Source organism: Micropterus dolomieu, linkage group LG17 (genome assembly GCF_021292245.1).
Source record: "Micropterus dolomieu isolate WLL.071019.BEF.003 ecotype Adirondacks linkage group LG17, ASM2129224v1, whole genome shotgun sequence".
Lineage (NCBI taxonomy): Eukaryota > Metazoa > Chordata > Actinopteri > Centrarchiformes > Centrarchidae > Micropterus > Micropterus dolomieu.
The window spans coordinates 18,950,888-18,970,290 of NC_060166.1; the positions used below are offsets into that span (position 1 = coordinate 18,950,888).

General features: G+C 39.8%; 1 protein-coding gene and 1 long non-coding RNA gene across 5 annotated transcripts in view; one reads left to right on the forward strand and one right to left on the reverse strand.

Annotated features, from left to right (window-relative positions):
- The window catches only part of LOC123986673, a 3,302-nt gene extending 1,770 nt beyond the window's left edge, over positions 1 to 1,532 (reverse strand). Inside the window, exons 1-2 of the long non-coding RNA XR_006828937.1 lie at positions 1,411 to 1,532; positions 938 to 997 (exon numbers count right to left, since the gene is read on the reverse strand). This is a non-coding gene — a long non-coding RNA (uncharacterized LOC123986673). The remainder of the gene's footprint in view (positions 1 to 937; positions 998 to 1,410) is intronic.
- LOC123986672 (NADPH oxidase 4) overlaps positions 805 to 19,403 on the forward strand; it is a 32,943-nt gene continuing 14,344 nt past the window's right edge. For 2 of the 4 annotated variants that reach the window (XM_046075060.1, XM_046075063.1), the window contains exons 1-10: positions 826 to 853; positions 1,945 to 2,046; positions 2,698 to 3,073; positions 3,560 to 3,655; positions 8,610 to 8,720; positions 9,123 to 9,207; positions 14,030 to 14,127; positions 14,854 to 14,881; positions 15,192 to 15,264; positions 17,953 to 18,033. In XM_046075060.1, coding sequence (XP_045931016.1) covers positions 3,017 to 3,073; positions 3,560 to 3,655; positions 8,610 to 8,720; positions 9,123 to 9,207; positions 14,030 to 14,127; positions 14,854 to 14,881; positions 15,192 to 15,264; positions 17,953 to 18,033 — 629 coding nt within the window. In that variant the 5' untranslated portion in view covers positions 826 to 853; positions 1,945 to 2,046; positions 2,698 to 3,016. Of the gene's footprint in view, positions 867 to 1,944; positions 2,047 to 2,697; positions 3,074 to 3,559; positions 3,656 to 8,609; positions 8,721 to 9,122; positions 9,208 to 14,029; positions 14,128 to 14,853; positions 14,882 to 15,191; positions 15,265 to 17,952; positions 18,034 to 19,403 lie in introns of all 4 variants that reach the window. The other 2 variants (XM_046075061.1, XM_046075062.1) reach the window with 2 other exon arrangements.

A 19,403-nucleotide genomic window follows, 5' to 3' on the forward strand; every position in this document is an offset into this window, starting at 1 on the left:
ACGATGCCCAATTGGCACTAAGGGGCCTAAAGTGTGCCAAGAAAACATCCCCCACACCATTACACCACCACCACCAGCCTGCACAGTGGTAACAAGGCATGATGGATCCATGTTCTCATTCTGTTTACGCCAAATTCTGACTCTACCATCTGAATGTCTCAACAGAAATCGAGACTCATCAGACCAGGCAACATTTTTCCAGTCTTCAACTGTCCAATTTTGGTGAGCTCTTGCAAATTGTAGCCTCTTTTTCCTATTTGTAGTGGAGATGAGTGGTACCCGGTGGGGTCTTCTGCTGTTGTAGCCCATCCGCCTCAAGGTTGTGCGTGTTGTGGCTTCACAAATGCTTTGCTGCATACCTCAGTTGTAACGAGTGGTTATTTCAGTCAAAGTTGCCCTTCTATCAGCTTGAATCAGTCGGCCCATTCTTTTTTCACCCACAGGACTGCCGCATACTGGATGTTTTTCCCTTTTCACACCATTCTTTGTAAACCCTAGAAATGGTTCTGCGTGAAAATCCCAGTAACTGAGCAGATTGTGAAATACTCAGACCGGCCCTTCTGGCACCAACAGCCATGCCACACTCAAAATTGCTTAAATCACCTTTCTTTCCCATTCTGACATTCAGTTTGGAGTTCAGGAGATTGTCATGACCAGGACCACACCCCTAAATGCATTGAAGCAACTGCCATGTGATTGGTTGATTAGATAATTGCATTAATGATAAATTGAACAGGTGTTCCTAATAATCCTTTAGGTGAGTGTATTTAAGCTCATCTTTAGCTGTCATGTTATAGCAAGGAGCTAAAACCAAGTTCAGAGTATCTCAAATCCAGTAAATCCCTAACTAAATGTAAATATATCCAGTAAGTTTAGTGGGCCGTACTACAATAATGGGCCATGGTAATGTTATGTTAGTTAGTAATAATGGACTCACAGTTTTACAGGTTGGAATGCTGAAGATGGTCTTGGTCCCACAATATGGCTCAGCTCCGGCCTTGTGGAAATAACAGAACAGAAAAGCCAGTTAAAATAAAAATCAAGAAGACTGCCTGCAAACATAAATTCACTTTAATGTTAACGTTACATGCAAACACCCAAGGTCAGACTCACAGCTCCATTAAATAACATAGAAAGTTCCGGTAATTTTGGCCTTCAGCCTAAATATACTATCTTCTTTATAAAATAAAATTTGCAAATCAAGCATTTTGTTTAAGCTATTAACGTTAATTTAATCAGCTTTTAACTTATTGACAGGCTAACAGGACAGCTTTGCTACACCAACCTAGCTAGCTAACGTTAGCTGCGGCTATTTACCAGATACGTTACAGAACGTCAAAGCCACGTGCAGTTCATCTAGACTAACGTTAATATTATGTTAGTGCACTTTTTGTTTCTTTCACCACTCACCAGATATTAATGATGAAGCAGCTTCCAGGTCAGCAGACAGACGGACGATCCCCGAGTACAGGCTCTAGCAATTGTGCTCTCATACAGCTGCACTCCCCGCACTGAGAGCTACAACCGTAGAGTCTGTGTAAAACATCACACAAAACATAAGCGCCTAATCAGAAGAGTCTAATCAGAAAGTTTCAAGAACAGTTTCATGATATCTGATGTTAAACTAAATATTGTTGAGTCAAATCCAAGACAGTCTTTCATTTCAAAATGGAGGTTGGTGGTTGTTTTCGCTGTCAGTTAGTATGAATGCATTGAAAATCTACAGTAACATACTGTACACCACTTTTACAGTAGGAAACTGTTGAAATTACGGTAATAATACTGTGAAAACAACATGATGTACAGTAACATACTGTACACCACTTATACAGTAAGAAACTGTTGGAAATACAGTAATACTACTGTGAAAACAACAAAAATCATTTACAGTGTATGCACATATGTTTGCACATGCACATCTGTTTGTAATGTCCTTTATTTCAGGATAAAGCTCTGGTCCAACTGAAATTTTCTCTGAAAGACACTAGGTGGCACTCAGAGGCCAGAGAGACGGTACTACTTGGTGCACATGTGAAGTGCTTAAAGGTGCAGTCATGTGGCTCATTTCTCCAAAGATCATTAGCAATGTCATTAGCAATCTATAGAAATGTCAGAGATTAACACATATATCGGAAATTTTAAATAACCATTACCACTTGCAAAGCATTAGCAGTAGTAGCAGTAGGCTTCTGCTTTTACCATTTTGATGCCACTTTCTAATTGGGCATCCTTTCTGGGTTGCTAAGTGATAACTAATGATTAATACATCATTTAGTATTGCTCTATCGATCTAATCGAGCTAATTTGAGTCGGTTGGCTGTGAAAATCCCTTTGGCAGGTGTATACCCATACACCTGGGTAATAAAGCAGTTAAACATGTTGGTAATCTAGTAACAATGCCATTAACATTAATAAAGTCATTAACAAAGGATTGTAATCATCAAATCTTCAATTGAAAGTGATAGTAAGATGTTAATAAATTGATTTGAGTCCAAATTGTAAGTAGCCTTCTTTTCACCAGAAATAAGTGATCAACTTTTAATGAAAGTAGTTATCAGCGCACTTCACACGGACATGTTAGGCTGTGGCGCCCTCTAGTGTCAGAGAGGAGCAGTGCGGAGCGGTGGAGCGATGTGTTATTGTTCCTCTCTCTGTTTGTTGGCTGACTTTATTCGCCTCAATGTCATTTTATTCAAGATGTTTTGCCTGCCTTTGTGACGCTCGGGCGTGCCGCAGAGCAAACCGACCTGAGATAAGGAGCCAGGGAGAGATGCGGTCGTGTTTCAGACGGAGCTGTTCACCGCTGAGACTTGTTGGGGGATGAAAAGTCAAACTGCGCTCAGAGCAGACAGGAGCGGCGCAGTGCAGGGAGGACGGAGCAGATACCGGCCGGTCTGCACACAGGCAGGCAGACGGAGACAGAGCTGCCGCTGCAGGGAGGACGAGTCTTCACCTCTCGGCCACACCGAGGCTTTTGCTGAAACGTTTGGGCAGCTGCTGGGCCAGTGAAGGCATCATGGTTGTGTGTGCGCGGAGCTGGTTCGCCAACGAGGGAGGAAAGCACTTGGTCCTGGTGGGGAAACTTTCGTCAGGAGATTTTAAAGCTGTTCGGCTTTGCTCAAATCGTTGGCTGTTAGATTTGTTTGCTTTACCTGTTTAGGAGCTGTTCCGACACTTTTTTTTATTCTTATTTAGTCTTATTTTACAAAGTTCTGTATCACCTTCAATGCTGAGGAAAAATCAATTTAACACATTAAATTAAAGGTCCCTTAGTTAGTCAATGCGCAATAGTGAGTATTATACTTAACATGCTGTATCCATACTGTCTAATGCAACCGTTATTTGCCGGTCATTTACATTTTGTGACAAGCTGAAATGCAAATCCTGCAACATGTAATGTTATATGAAATGCTTAGTTAGGGACCATTAGTCCAACAAAAGCAGTAGTCCTAGATATGCTGTTTGTATTTGTTTTTAAAAAAATTTGTTGACAATGCCCTGACAGTGAATACAAAGCTGTAGCTTAGACTACTGTACATCCTGTGCTGTGTGTGTGTAGGTGCTGTGGCTGGGAGCTAACACCTGGCTGTTCCTGAAGACCTTCCTGCTGTACTCCACTGGACAGCAGTATCACTACCTCTACAAGATGCTCGGGGTAAGATCTGACACTTTTACATTCATGCATTTAGTATTTTACTTCTATGCCTCAATGCTGAATTCACAGCTGAGCTCATAAATAACATTGTATTCAGTGGTACATACTGAACTGCCAGCCAAAGGTTTGATTTTTGTAAAGTTAAAATCTGTAAATCAAATGTAAATAAAAAGTTTTCCCTTCTTGCAAAATTCAAACTACAGGTTCATAACCTGCTGTCTTACTAATAGTTGAACAGGTGTTCAGCAACTAAATTTAAGTTGTTAAAGTTTTCTGAGACTGTCAATGGTTTTTCACATCAAAAAACTGACTAAAGTCTACTTTCAATTACACTTATTGGAGAAAGTAATGTAAGTCAATTAACTCGAGCAATTAAATAACAATACTACTGAACAAAATATGCTATAAGAAGATTTGGTTTGAGAACTCTCTCTTTAAAAGAGAAGGGAAGGTTTCAAATATTAAGTTCATATTGTTTATCATGTTCATTTATTCCCCCAATTCACACTGTGTAATGACAGTAATGACACAAAATTGTGATTGATACGTGTGTCAATTTACTGCTAACTATTGAGGAAACGATTGAATGTCTCTTATATAGATGGTAGTGAGTGAACAAGTCATGGACTTTGGACACAGTATTATTTGGTATTAAATGTATTTTTGGGACTTCTTAAAGCCCCTGCACATATGGTCTGCTCACACAGGTGTTTACACTTATTCTGATGATAAGACCTGCACATACTCATCAACATATCCACGTACAAAGAGATTCATCTAGAGTCTAATTATTGACTAAACTCATGAAATAGCTGTTCAGATGGAGGGAAATCAATGTACAGCATCCACAGAGAAAAGTAAAGCATTCAGATTCAAATTGTCAGAAGAAGTGATAATGGCATCCTCACCAGTGGCTATCACTCAATAACAAGAAACATTCTTGCTGGTTACATCCTGATATATTATGCTACATGGCCCCAGAATTCATTCACTGCAATCTCTTTAAAATACAATCAGACAACGTTTTCAACAGAGTTCAGGGACTAAATCTCTGTTTTGTAAGAAACCAACTGCTTCTGGCTTCAGAGACTTCTATTTATATCAGAGAAGCAGGCTTTGTGATGGATGGTCGACCGTCACGTGCAGGATTAATGAGTCTGACTTTAAGCTCTGTGGCAGCAATTAGCCACATGTGTGCGTGTGTTGACAGGTTGGTCGGTCAGTGCTGGCCAATATATTGGCACTATAGTGACACACACAGAATCAGGTGAGCATTGGTGTAATTATTGTCACAAGTTCATGTTGGTGTGTGTGTGTGTGTGTGTGTGTGAGTGTATTTGTGCGTGCCCAGGCTCAGGATGCATGTTTGTGCCAGTGAAAATGTTCTTTGTCTTTGGAGAAAATAATACAAATGCCACTGACATTACTATCCAATCAGGGACTTTCTATTGTATTTGCTTCCTAATGTTTAAGACCTGTGTTTGTATTTACAGGAGTTGCCATATAGTACTATATATAAGTTGTGGAAACAAGGACCCAGTTAGCATCGTCTATTTGTATTCTCATGTGTGTTATTACTTTACAGAAAAAGTTTTGTCAGCACATACGCAGCATGTTGATAACAGTGGCACATGCTTCTTTCTCATTAGGGTACTTTTCACCGACACATGGAATAACTCAGAAGCCAACTTGTGGGAGGATTTTGACTTTAATACCATCTGAAAGGTTCTTTATTGCAGCAGGAAAGACAAAACATATAAGATGGTACATATCAGAAGCTGATAAATGGAGCATGTTAAGGACATACAAAGACAAGTCTAAATTAATACAGTTTATACATGTAAAATGTGAGTAAATATCGGCCCATACATTATGTGTATTTGTAAATGACAGCTTTAAAACATATTTAGTCAGTGAAAATATTTTAAGAAATTGATTAAAAGAAACAAATGCTGGTAGTATGAAGTGAGAGGAAAAAAAGACAGCTGAGCTATTCATTCACCGCCTGTACAGTGAGAGGCAGAGGGGAGAGAGGGGCAAGTGTGGGCACGCCGCTGTCTTTGACTGAATGCCTTACCAGAGGGCTTAAGTTTGTGTGTGTGTGTGTGTGTGTGTGTATGTGTGTGTATCTGCACGTGTGTGTGTGTACATGCAAAATGGAGATATATTTCAAAGCTTTAATGCTGCTGAAGGAAATTAAAATCTAACTTCAAAAAGTGCCTTATCTCATTCACCTGTATGGATTATTGTGTGTGTGTGTGTGTGTGTGTGTGTGTGTGTGTGTGTGTGTGTGTTTTGGTTGTTCAGGGTGTTGGGGATCTACTGAAAGTAGGATATCAGATCTCCTGCTTGTGGTTTTTCTGTCAGCTGCTTTTCTATGGGAAGCTGTGGTGAGAGAATGTGAGTGGGAAGTTTTTAAAGGGTAAAAGTATCAGACTTTTAAGTAGTTGACTTGCTATGTGTAGATTCTCACTTTTGACCTGTTTAAGCCTTGAAACTGGTATATTTTTCAGTCTGTTGTAGACCAAATTGTGGTTCCTCGTGTCCTCGTAGACTATAGGAGGACTGTCATTTTGCATGTCTAACCTGTGCTTGTCCAGTTGTATAATAAAATGCAAAGTAGTTAGCTCAGCTGTTTGTCATATTTTCTTCAGAGAATTGTCACTCATCTTCCTGGCTTCACAGAGCTTTATTGTGAGTTTTAGCTAATTTTTACAGTTATACACAGTTATAGACAAGCTGGTGAACATAGTGGAGCATTTAGCTGCTAAAGAGCCAGATAATTAATTTAGGTGTACAGACCAAAAGCAAAGTTAAAACAGAGTGAACACTGGATTTACACTCACTAGCCATTTTATTAGGTACACCTTGCTAGTACCGTGTTGGACCTCCTTTTGCCTTCAGAACTGTCTAAATTCTTTGTGGTATACTTTCAAGAGGTGGTGGAACTTTAGTCGCTGTTACCGCCGTTTGAATCCCTTGGAATCAACCTAAATTTGAAACAGACCTCAGCCACTGTCCTTTGTAAAGCAACAATTATTGACATCCAACTTTTCAGTCTACAAGGGGTAAGAGTTAAATACTCAAAAGAGTTTGGGTTGGACTACACTTTCACACATGACCTGTCTCTCTCTCTTTCTCTCTGATCTACACACTCGCACTCCTTCGTCTCTTACACTAGTTGTGTCAGTTTCTTATGGATAATCAGAAGAGACGGCACCAGCAGTGCTCAAAGGGGCTGTGCGGAGTTTACAAGATGCCAAAGTACATCCAGTGTTTCCGCATGAAAACAGGTTCAATTATTGAGCTGTAGCTTTAGATTCGTAAAGCCAGATTACATAATAGACATCCCTCCCATATCACTTCAGGTAAAGTGCACTCTTTTTATCCTGGTGTCAGGTGCTCTATCAGCCAGACGGACTCTTCTGAGATGTAATAGAAATGTATTATTTACATATGTGCCTTTGTCAGAGGCTTTTGAAACAAAGAAATGTGCAAATGAGGTATGGTCCAAACCAGATTAGATCAAGGAGAAGAAGGAGAATAAGTTCCCTCATTCTCAGTATTTTGTGTAGGAGGCAGTAATTAAAGGGGTAATATGTAGTTTTCAGCGGCCACTAGTGGTGTGGTTTTTAGATTGCAACCAGGTGTGTGCTCGTACACTTGCTTGAACTCATGAGCGAGCAAAATCCCACACTCACTGGGAGACAGCATCACACAACAAGCTGGAAACTCATGTAAACTCCCAAGGCAAAGTTACAGTCATATTTTTATCAGCTTGAGGTTGAAGTAATCCATGCTTGTTAAACGATAACTTTCGTTACATTGAGTGCATTTAGCTGACATGATATGTCTGCGTTAGCTCGCTGTAACTAACGTTGCTATTTGTGTCTTTCACGGGAGGCTCAGCAATTTGAGCTATTTATATTGGATGAAAATTAAACGGTTAGTGTGCTTGACTGAATATTATAAATGAGATTGTTGCCACACTTTAAATCAGATAGACCGCAGTAAGTAAGATTACTGTAGTGAATAAAGTAAGTTCTTCCACTGTGGTGTTGTCCTGCGCTGTTATGTTGCGTCATTGTATATTATGTGGGTAAGTTACAGCGACTGAGACTGGTGGAGAAGCTCTGAATTGAACGTTAGGAAGCAAACAGCCATGCTAACGATAGCTGGCTGCCACTTCCTTGCTTCACTACAGGCTAGCTTTGTAGCGTTACATAATTTCTTACTAAAATCAACATTTTAACATAATACAGATGGTACACAGGATAATATGGATCGCGTTAGCTAATGAAGTAATGTGGAAAGTCATACAACTGTAGCATTTTGCACCGGATAACGTTAGCAACTGCTCAGCGTAAGCCGGTGAGCTAACGTTATCTAACATGAGCTAGCTAAAGCACATAATCCCAATATATTTCACTTGCTTTGCAGTAATGTTAGATGACTTGTCCAATTGGATGAAAGCCCGTTGACAAAAAGTAGTAAAAAAGTAATTTATTAATTACTGATTTCATTGAAAAACTAAATATAGGCCCTTTAATCTTTTAATTTAAAATAGATTAACCTCAGTCATTTGAGATTGTTAGGATAGTTTCCATTATCTCTTAAAAATTCTCAAATAAGTCATCTGTGTGTCATCACCTTTATAAAACTAAATAAAAGCGTTCTATTTAAATGCAAAGCTTCAGCAAAGACATGCCTAAAGGAGAATGCCTTTGCTCTTCATACTGAGAAGGATAAAGATAGTTTTAAATAACCCTATGTGGTTGGGAAGTCATGACTTAAGCCCTCAGTGTGCACATTGAATAGTCCAAATCTGAACAAGAACAGCTCAGAAGTGTGAATCTTAATCCTCCAGACCCTTATCACTTTACATCCTCTGAATCCGGCCCCATTTCAGCAACTTGTCTAATAATGTGTGTGTGTGTGTGTGTGTCTTTCCCAGCTGGGGCTGTGCATCAGCAGGGCGTCTGCATCTGTGTTGAACTTGAACTGCAGCTTGGTCCTGTTGCCCATGTGTCGCTCCCTGCTCACCTTTGTCCGAGGAACACATATGGTAAGAAACAGCGTGAGGGACGTGGAGTGAGGAAAGATAGAGGGATGGGAAGAAGAACAAAGAAATCAATAGTGGCCTTTTATTGTGGCCAGCCCAAGGCACACCTGTGCAATACCCATGCTGTCTTATCAGCATCTTGATATACCACACCTGTGAAGTGGATGGATTTTCTCGGCAAAGCTTATATCCGATGCAGATGAAATCTGTGATTTGTTCTTGTTAGTATTTTTTATGTTAATGTACTCATATATTGGAAATTAACTGTTAAAATATTGGTGAAATATTGTAAAGATAAATTATGGATGTAGGCAGGGAAGACATAAAGTTGAAAATGAGCTGCGTGTGTTATGTTTCCCATAACTCCCGGCCATAAAGCTAATACTATTGTTACAACACATGCAGGTATCGAGCAGAAAGACTCGCAGACTGCTGGACAAGAGCAAGACCTTTCATGTGGCCTGTGGAGTTGCCATCTGCATCTTCTCTGGTAAAAACTGTCACTTATCAGCTCATATGTCTTTATGTATTGGTGTGTGTGTGTGTGTGTGTGAAGTGTGGATAAATGCCCAGGCTAGCTCAGCATTTCTGGCATACCAGCTGTGATGTCCTTACAGCTGGTCATGTGTGTTTTTGCTCTCTAGCTGTGTGTTTGTGTGTGTGTGTGTGTGTGTGTGTGTGTGTTGCTCTTGTGACATCATGGGAGCTTCTAGCAGCTGTGTGTCCGCCAGGTGTCAGGTTTACAGGCATCTTCCTCTTATTCATTCATGTCAGGAGCCTGGCTTCATATCTGTACTGTAAAACGCAACTCTTATTTTTTTACAAAAAAGCCTAAACCCAACAGGAAATTGGCCATTTTGAAATTAATGGCCATTTTTTCCTCCTAGGGAATTTAACAGATTGGCTTCAAATTTTGGCTGTGCATTCTAAAGGCACTGACGATTTAAAGTTGTGCTATCTGTGAGTTTTCGTCGATGGGTGTGTCTGTGGCATGGCGTCGAAAATCGATGATTTGCCATCAAAAAACGTTGTTATAACTTCAGTGTACATGCTCAGATGTGTACCAAGCTTTACGTGCTAGGTTAGAGTCCTGCCCGGAACACATCTACATGCCAAAATTCACTCAATATCATAGCGCCACCAACTGGCAACATGATGGAAGCCCTTTATGGCAAAAATAATTTGATTTACATGACATTTTCACAGTGCAGTCCACACTTCATGAACTAGTACACATCCTGTGATTAGCAGGTGTTCTCTAGCGGCACATAGGGGACACAGGTAGTTCCTGACTAGTACAAAAGTCAAGATACTTCAGAACCGTGTCTCCTGACCTCTGGCCAATGCGCCCACTGCCACAACACTCCCCAACGCACCTCAGGGGGCTAGGGCCTGCTCAATGCAGCTTGCAGCTTTAATTTAAAATGCCTTTTTTCGCCAGGGACTTCTGAATTAAAATTTTGAACAACTTATAGCATTTCAGCTCCACCAGATAGCATATAGAGTAATTCTTCAGTAATTTAGTATTGACTTACTTCCAAGTTGTGGGAAACAGTAGAGACAGATTAAAAAGCTATGGTCAAAATCGAAGGAGCAGAGGCCAAGACATCCTGACTTTAGTCTCTGGTGAGGTAAAATTCCAGAAACACCTGATCCTACATTTCCCATTGTCGTGGAAATTATATTCCTGGTGAGGGGCTGAGCAAATAATTGAGTTACAACAAACCGTTGTCTTTGAAGAATTTATTTAACAAAAGAGAATAAACAGAGAAGTACTACAACACAAATCAGCTGGACCAGAGGTTCTGTCTCCTAAGACAGTCACTAACGTCTGGCCCTGAGCAAAGGGATGCATCATCATTTACACAGTCTAGGTTTCTATGTTTCGGGGAACAGAGATCCTCTCTCGGCCTTGAATGAACATTCCAGGAGAGGAACAACAAGAGAGGGAAAGCACCAAAAACAATCTCACAGCTCTGACCTAAACCCTAGTAAATGTGGACAGACTAACATAAGAAGTATAGGAGAGGAAAGGTTAAGGATAAAAACATAATACATAAATATCTGTAAGACATAACAGTGATAGTAATGATAATTCCAAATTACACTGCTCCCACCGAAGCCGGACCCAATCACGTGGGCCCGCCAGCAGTAACAAAGGACGATCAATTCCCTGGCAGAGAAAGCGACCGGCCGACGGATTTAAGCCATCCTAACCGAGAACGTACGGAACTCCGCCAGCGTGAGGCCGCCGACCAGCAACCCGGCTGGGAGAAACGACAAGCAGTAAGACTAAAACCCTGCATTCTGTGATCAGTGATATCCAATAGTTTGTTAATCGATTATTTGTAACCCTTAAAACTCATAGCCAAATTTAACTGAGTTATTGTCATAGCTTGCGTTTATTAGCTGCCCGTATGAATCAAATTCCCCCCACAAGAGAAAAGAATTTACAATAGAACTCTTCTTGTTTACATAATGTTTGTTTAGCCATTGATTATTTCTTTGTGTATTTAACTGCATTCATTTCACCTTAGTTATCTAATAAATTTCACCGTAATCACAGGAACTGTGTGTGTGTATTGTCTAACTCCCTAAAGTCCCTGTCACGAGGATTTACTCCTTCGATATGAGATTGACTGATTGATTTAAGATAATTGAGTGATTATTAACTAACTGATCACTAGTGAATAATTGTATAATTATTAAAATGCTACCCAGAGGTCCGGAGACTCTGGGTGAATTGAATCTCCGGTGGTGCCATTTTTCCCGAGGTTTATGAGTTAATATTTCTGAAATATTAATTTTCATAAGTTTATTAAAAATCATACGTAGACCTGCTACAACAACAATTAGATGGATTGCGATGAAATGTTTTTTACAGACATTCATGGTCACCAGTGGATGAATCCTACTGACTTCTAGCACTGACATGAGCTAGACATTTTTGGTTTTAAGTGAAATGTCTGCAACTATTAGAGGGGTTCCAAATTACTTTGGGAGTTGTGGCGCAACAATTCACACCATAATTAGATTTGTCACCAGATACCTTCAAAACTAATAACATCCCCATCAGCCTCATCTGTACTTTGTGTTTGGTGCTAATTAGCAAATGTTAGGATGCTAACAAGCTAATTTAAGATGGTGAACATGGTAAACATTATAAATGCTAATCATCAGCATTTAACATTGTCATTGCGAGCATGTTAGCATGCTGATGTACAACATCACTTTCCTAGTCAGGGTGAGTACTACTGATCCTGTAGAAACAATTGTAAAATATCTTCTGTGGTTTGTGCAAAGTTTATATTTACAGATTACACACAGATTGCTCATCTGTTCACACAAATAATATTGAAACATAACTACCCCCATAGTTTGTTTCCAGTTTCCTGAGACACTGTCTTTTAATATGTCTATTCTAAGACGTATTTGTGCGTATTGTAATCAAATGTCTTCCCACAATCAAACCTTAATTGTCAAACGGTTATACCGTTGTTAGTTTTAAGCATTTGATAAAAGGAAAACAATTGTCAGTAGTTAAACCTTAAGGTTAGCATTTCCTAGGAATCACATCAGATGAGAGGAACTTAACTAGCTTCCTGGATAATATTGGTTGTTACACGTTCTTACTTAGAGAATATAAGCAAGATACACGAATGGCATCAGATTATGAACAGGTAAATACAGAGTGACATTTATACATTAAACGGCATTTCAGAACGATGGCATGTAATACTTATTTTGTCCTCTTGGGGGAACTCTGTTTCCATGAAGATAGCTTTGATTATTCTTTCAACAATCCTTTGCTCAGGAGCTGGGGAATTGAGTTATTTAACATTAAATTCGAGCTGGAAAATTAATAGAGTAGTATAGGATAACATTTCTTTATCATATAATTTCTAAAGGAAGTGTCAGAAAGTGTTGGGAACAAAGCATTGGTTACAACATAAAATGAAGAAGTGTCAGGGATCCTTGCTAAAAATTAAAGCACTGCAAAATTAACTTATTTAGATTCTTCTTTTCAACAACAATATGGTAACATAACTACTCAAATGGAGTGGAGAGACCTGTTAAGTAACTTAAAGATTATTTAATTAAACAAGGTAATACTTTGAGTTTTGAGGAGACAGTACTCCTTGTTTACACAAAGGAATTCAGGGCTGTCCTCCGCTGGTGTTCTGGAGTTTCTCACGCCTGGCTCTGAAATTGAGGATATCCTTTGATGTGAGGTAATTAAACAAAGAGGGAGGTCAGTTGCCATGGTTACATGTGTGGGGGCTAGTTAAGCTAGTTTCTGGTTAGTGTTTCTTTGTCATTTTAACAGTCAGGCACCGAGCCTTATCTTGGCTGCTGCCAAAGGTGGCCAGTTTTACGATCGAACTGCCCAGAAACAGCACTTAGGGAAAGCAAACCTTTCAACCCCCTCTTTTGGGGTCCTTCAGCTGTCTGTTGAGAGTTGATATCTCAAACCCCCTCCTTTTCTTTCTCTCAGGGAGAGAGAAAGACTTTGGGATCTCCAAATTTATTTGATATAAAATGAACAAATCCACACTGGCTTGATCACTACATTGTTGAGACATTTCAGTCTTAACCAAAGTCGGAAACCGACTGACATTGCCATCCATAGAGCCAGTAGAACGATAGAAAGAAAAGAACAGCAAGAGCTGGCATCTGTTCTTTACTATCACGTAAGCTTAAACCTTCTTTCATCATTACAGTTCAGTTTTCAACATACACTCGCACACACATGTGCACACACGCTTACACACACACACACACACACACACACACACACACACACCATGTCCCTTTAGGCAAACCCTCATGTTCTAATAGCGGAGTTCTGAAGTTCTGAGACAACAAATGACAATGAAGACAGAGAGACAGCAAAGACGGGAGAGAAACATAGACTGAGAGAAGAAAGAGAGAGAGCAGGGGTGGGGAGAGGAGTGAAAAGCAGTGGGAGTGAGAAAGGATGTGAGTGAGAAAAAAGGACCCTTGTGGCTCATGATTATGCCCTCTAATTCAGCTGTCGAACGGCTGCGTGGTTAGCCCATGATGTCAGGGAGGAGTGGGTGTGTGTCTCTGTGTGTGTGCCAGTGAGTCAGGAGGATGTTTTGCTGACTTTCTGCTGAATAGACAGAGAGATGTCTGGACGATTGTCTGCTAGCAGTTTATTTTGACCTTTATAATTAAGTTTGTGTGTGTATGTGGGCTGCAGAGGAGATGTTCTGTGTGTCTGCTGGTGTCTGTGCACAAAAATGCATGTTTTAAATCAGTGCTTTGTAACCCTCTCTCTTCTTCTCCAGTTGTACACGTGTCTGCCCACCTGGTGAATGTCATCAGTTTCAGTGTCAGCTACTCAGACGACTTTCCTGCTCTCAACTTGGCTCGCTACAGAGGAGAGGTGAGACACAAATGCGCGTACATATGTAGTTTATAGTTGTGAGGACGTCATCGACTTGACACATTCCCTTGCCCCTAACTATAACCATCACAAGTTATGCTTGAAACATGTCGTGCGACCACATCTGAAAGCAGTATTGTTAGATGTTCTGAATGACAGCACTTGAAGTGTAGAGATTGATGTCATAGAAGCCGAGGTACGGTGAGCTGTAAAAATAGTTAGAACTGCACAAAGGCATTCGTGTTGTACACATGAAAAGTGAGGAAAGTTGTTGTTTGAAGAATTAAACCTCTGTACACCTGGCCAATCGTTGCATAAAGTGGACATGCTGGTCATATTGTCCGTTTCAGAAAGGTACAAAAATTGTCCTCCCATATTAAAGTCTGAAAGGTGCATGGAGAGATGTGCTCAGACTAGTATTTAGTCTGAAGCATGCCTTCAACCGAAACCTAACTCTCACCTTGAACCTTAAAGTCTTAACCCCTCCAAAAATGTCCTTAATTTGAAGAGAATAGCATGCATTGAAGTAAAGGGGAGAAAATTAGAAATGAAATCACCTGCTGAAGTGATTGGTTGGAACGAAGCCTGCCGAGGTTTTCTCTCTATACTACGTAGCTGGCTGCCACTGCTGAGAGGACTATGGCTCAAATTAGTTCACACACACACACACACACACACACACACACACACAAACACAATTATTTGTTTTTTGTGTTTCCTTCCCAGGACCCCAAACTGATCATTTTGACCACAAGTAAGAAGCACAGCTCTTTCTTATACAGTATTGTGTGTAGACCAGATGTGTTTGTATGCATGTGGATACTGGTATGTTTTTACTAGTGTAGTAATGAAGGTGGTAAATGTGTTGCAGATTAGCGTGGCTTTATGCCAAGAAGAGGGGAGGAAGTCGTGCTGTGTTTGCTGTGTTTAGTCCTCTCTTAAAATATCTAGTCTTTAAATATCTTCCCTATATTTCAAATTTTTGCTATTTTGGTGGATAAAATAAGTCAGTTAGAGTATGTGGAAATATCATAGCATCTCCCCTTAATAATAATTCTCTTCAGTCCCAGGAGTCACCGGCGTCCTGTTGGTTCTCATCCTCTTTCTGATGTTCACTTCCTCCTCCTACTGCGTGCGGTAGGTCCACCAAACCATCATCCACAATCATAATCGTCATAGTTTGTGTATGTTTCTCATACACTGCTCAAAAAAATAAAGGGAACACTAAAATAACACATCCTAGATCTGAATGAATGAAATAATCTCATTAAATACTCTTGTAGACTCCGTCTCATGTTACCACTAGAGTGAAAGCACCGCCAGCATTCAAAAGTGACCAAAACATCAGCCAGGAAGCATAGGAACTGAGAAGTGGTCTGTGGTCACCACCTGCAGAACCACTCCTTTATTGGGGGTGTCTTGCTAATTGCCTATAATTTCCACCTGTTGTCTATTCCATTTGCACAACAGCATGTGAAATTGATTGTCAATCAGTGTTGCTTCCTAAGTGGACAGTTTGATTTCACAGGAGTATGATTGACTTGGAGTTACGTTGTGTTGTTTAAGTGTTCCCTTTATTTTTTTGAGCAGTGTATGTTGTGTCATGGATGTATTAAGAAACGTGTATAGAGTTTGGCGAATGAAAAAATGCGGCAGTATTTTACCCATAGACAGCCATTTGTAAAAATTTCCCAAAGCCTAGAAAATACATTTTTATGAATATAAAACCACATTTATAGACAGATATATCCTTTTTGGTTTGTTTGCTGTGTGAGCAACTTTCATTTAAATGTATAGGAGCAATATTGGAGCCTGGCATCCAGTTCTCTTAATACAAACGTGGTTTTTGTACTTGTACGTGAAAGTGTCTTTGCCTGTGTGTCTCATTGTGTCATGTCTGTTCACCTTTGTCTTTCTGTCTGAGTGTGTGAGAAAGATGGAAACCATGAGGAGACATGCTAACAGAGGTCTGTTGCGGAGCAAATCCTCACTAAGTGTTCCACTCACAGCTCTGTCATTACTCAGGTCATAGTGGGTCACCCACTCTGCATGTGTACACGTGTGTGTGTGTTAACTTGTGCAGATGTGTGAGACTTGAGGTGTGTGTTTGGGTGCCTGTGCTCTCTTGACCGTCTTCAGTAATTGAACAGACGATAATAGATAAGAGGCTTTTCCAGAACCCTCAAGGGTCAGATAAGAGTTTGGGTAAGTGGCTAGACTGGTGGGATGAAGGCTACTGCAAAATGAGTCACAATGATCTAGTGATATTATCACACATTAATACTTGGAACATTATTAACATATTCTGTGAATTACAATAGTTTGCATCAGCATTTTTACCTTTTGACATTGCTAATTACATATTTATGAGGAATGTTCTGTTATCATGTCTATGGAAGAGGAAATGGGTAGTTAATTAGCCCATCTGTAAACCAAGGCAGGGGAAAGAACCAAAGACGGATTTGTCTATGTAAACAGAAGATAGCCAAACCAAGAGTTGTTGGCACGGGTTTAATACCATTAAAATCTTAAATTTTAAAATAAAGTGAAAATTCATTCTATATCTCACAATTAAAGCTTCCTTATGTGTAATAGCTTAAAATATCTGAAAGTTTATAATGCTTCACTTCAATCATAATGTTAACAAAAGAAAACAGAAAAGAAAATTTTGAGAATCAAAATCAGATTAAGAAAGTCTTACTGATCATTGGTTTATCTAAGGTCCTTCTTTTATTTGGGAATGTTCCCAAAGAATACCATTTAAGATGAATTACCATCCACTTAGCCATGACTTACTTAATGTGTTGTTGCTTTCTGAATAGCTAAAGCTAACCTAATCCTTATTGTTACTGTTGACCTTGCCCAAATACACTGGAAACTATGATAGCAAAGTACAAACAATGTGGTTTTGTTATAAATTGAAAACATTTAAATGTAAGCGCCGTAAAACATGTTTTCATTGAAAGTGTGTAAATTTTTTATCAGCAAAAGAAAAAACAATGCCCCAAGCCTTTTTAAAGAAATACTTATCCTGATAATATATGGGGGTCTCTCATACGACCACACCTCCCCAAAAAAAAGGACCACACTACTAAGGTGGAGAGTCAGTTTTATTTGGAATATAGTTGTACTGGTTGTAGTTGTAAAGGTATACAAAATGTGCTATGTTATACACATTAAGGCAAACCTAAGGACAGTTTCTTTTCCAAATCCCTATCAAATTTCCGAGGTTAACGTCACTGGATTATGAGGCACTAACCACCTAACGGAGGTGAACACTGCTCGGCCTTTGTGGTGTCCCTGTATACTTTCAGAAAACAAACATGAAAGAAGGTGCAGCCAAAGTACAAATACTGTACATGGTTTAATTATGTTCTTTGTTTGTAGTGTTTATCGGGCGGGAAAGAGAGAGGGGGCTCATCATTTGTGTAATGACCCATTTAATATTGAACTCTGATGTCCTGCTTACTCAGGCCTTGAGCTGGCAGTCTGTGCGTCTGTTCCTGAACAAACTCCGACCTCGCTTTCTTCTTTTGCTGCCTCTGCTCTTTTTGTGTCTCTCATTCACGTGTTCCCTTACATTTACATTACGTTTATTCATTTAGCTGATGCTTTTACCCAAAGTGACTTACAATTGCTATACATGTCAGAGGTCGCATGCCTCTGGAGCAACTAGGGGTTAAGTGTCTTGCTCAGGGACACAATGGTGTCCCTGCCATTGCGCCATCGCCACCCCGCCACACCCTTAAATCATGTCACCATGTTATTATTCTTTTTCTGGTTATTATCCCTCATTTAAAATGTCGTTTTTATCCTTTTTTTTAGGTCATCCAACTATGAGATCTTCTGGTACACACACAACCTCTTCATCATCTTCTACGTGATCCTTATGGTGCACATGGTCGGGTAGGTCTCGGGGTTTAGGACATTGATGCCATTTTTGTTGCAAAGTTTGTACAGTTTGTCGCCATCTCAATCACTGCCTCAAGGAGATAAGATAAGGATTTGCTTTATGTATGATTGATGAATGTCAGCAAATAATTTGGGAGACTCCAGCTGACAGCTGGAGATATCTCTAAATTTCTATCTGCAACTTCATACTGACTGACAATCAATCATACATACATTTTTATTTCAGAGAATCCATGAAATGTTTTGCTGACTTACTGTCATGTTACTGACTTATTCAATATGAAATATTTGTGTATTTTTACTCAGCACAAAATATGTCATTTCTTGTTCTGACAAAATGAAAGGAGTAACTTTCGTTTGGTTGTGTGTGATCAGGGTGCAGTAATTTCTTACTTGCCTTCACTGAGAGTCATTCAACTGTAGAACCAGGGTTTGCTTGTACACGCCTGTTCTCTCAGTGTAGTGTTTTGTTGAGATATATTTTGTGTTTTGAGTTATGTTAACAGTCTGTCAAATGGCAGTTTTATATTAGGCAAGTAACACTAAAAGCTGGGGTTATCTGTATTTTAAGTATCAGGAGGTCTGGGTGTGGCAGTAAAAATACTACACTACTACATTCATACAGTGAGGAAAATAAGTATTTGAACACCCTGCTATTTTGCAAGTTCTCCCACTTAGAAATCATGGAGGGGTCTGAAATTGTCATCGTAATTGCATGTCCACTGTGAGAGACATAATCTAAAAAAAATAATCCAGAAATCACAATGTATGATTTTTTAACTATTTATTTGTATGATACAGCTGCAAATAAGTATTTGAACACCTGTCTATCAGCTAGAATTCTGACTCAAAGACCTGTTAGTCTGCCTTCAAAATGTCCACCTCCACTCCATTTATTATCCTAAATTAGATGCACCTGTTTGAGGTCGTTAGCTGTATAAAGACACCTGTCCACCCCATACAATCAGTAAGAATCCAACTACTAACATGGCCAAGACCAAAGAGCTGTCCAAAGACACTAGAGACAAAATTGTACACCTCCACAAGGCTGGAAAGGGCTACGGGGAAATTGCCAAGCAGCTTGGTGAAAAAAGGTCCACTGTTGGAGCAATCATTAGAAAATGGAAGAAGCTAAACATGACTGTCAATCTCCCTCGAACTGGGGCTTCATGCAAGATCTCACCTCGTGGGGTCTCAATGATCTTAAGAAAGGTGAGAAATCAGGCCAGAACTACACGGGAGGAGCTGGTCAATGACCTGAAAAGAGCTGGGACCACCGTTTCCAATGTTACTGTTGGTAATACACTAAGACGTCATGGTTTGAAATCATGCATGGCACGGAAGGTTCCCCTGCTTAAACCAGC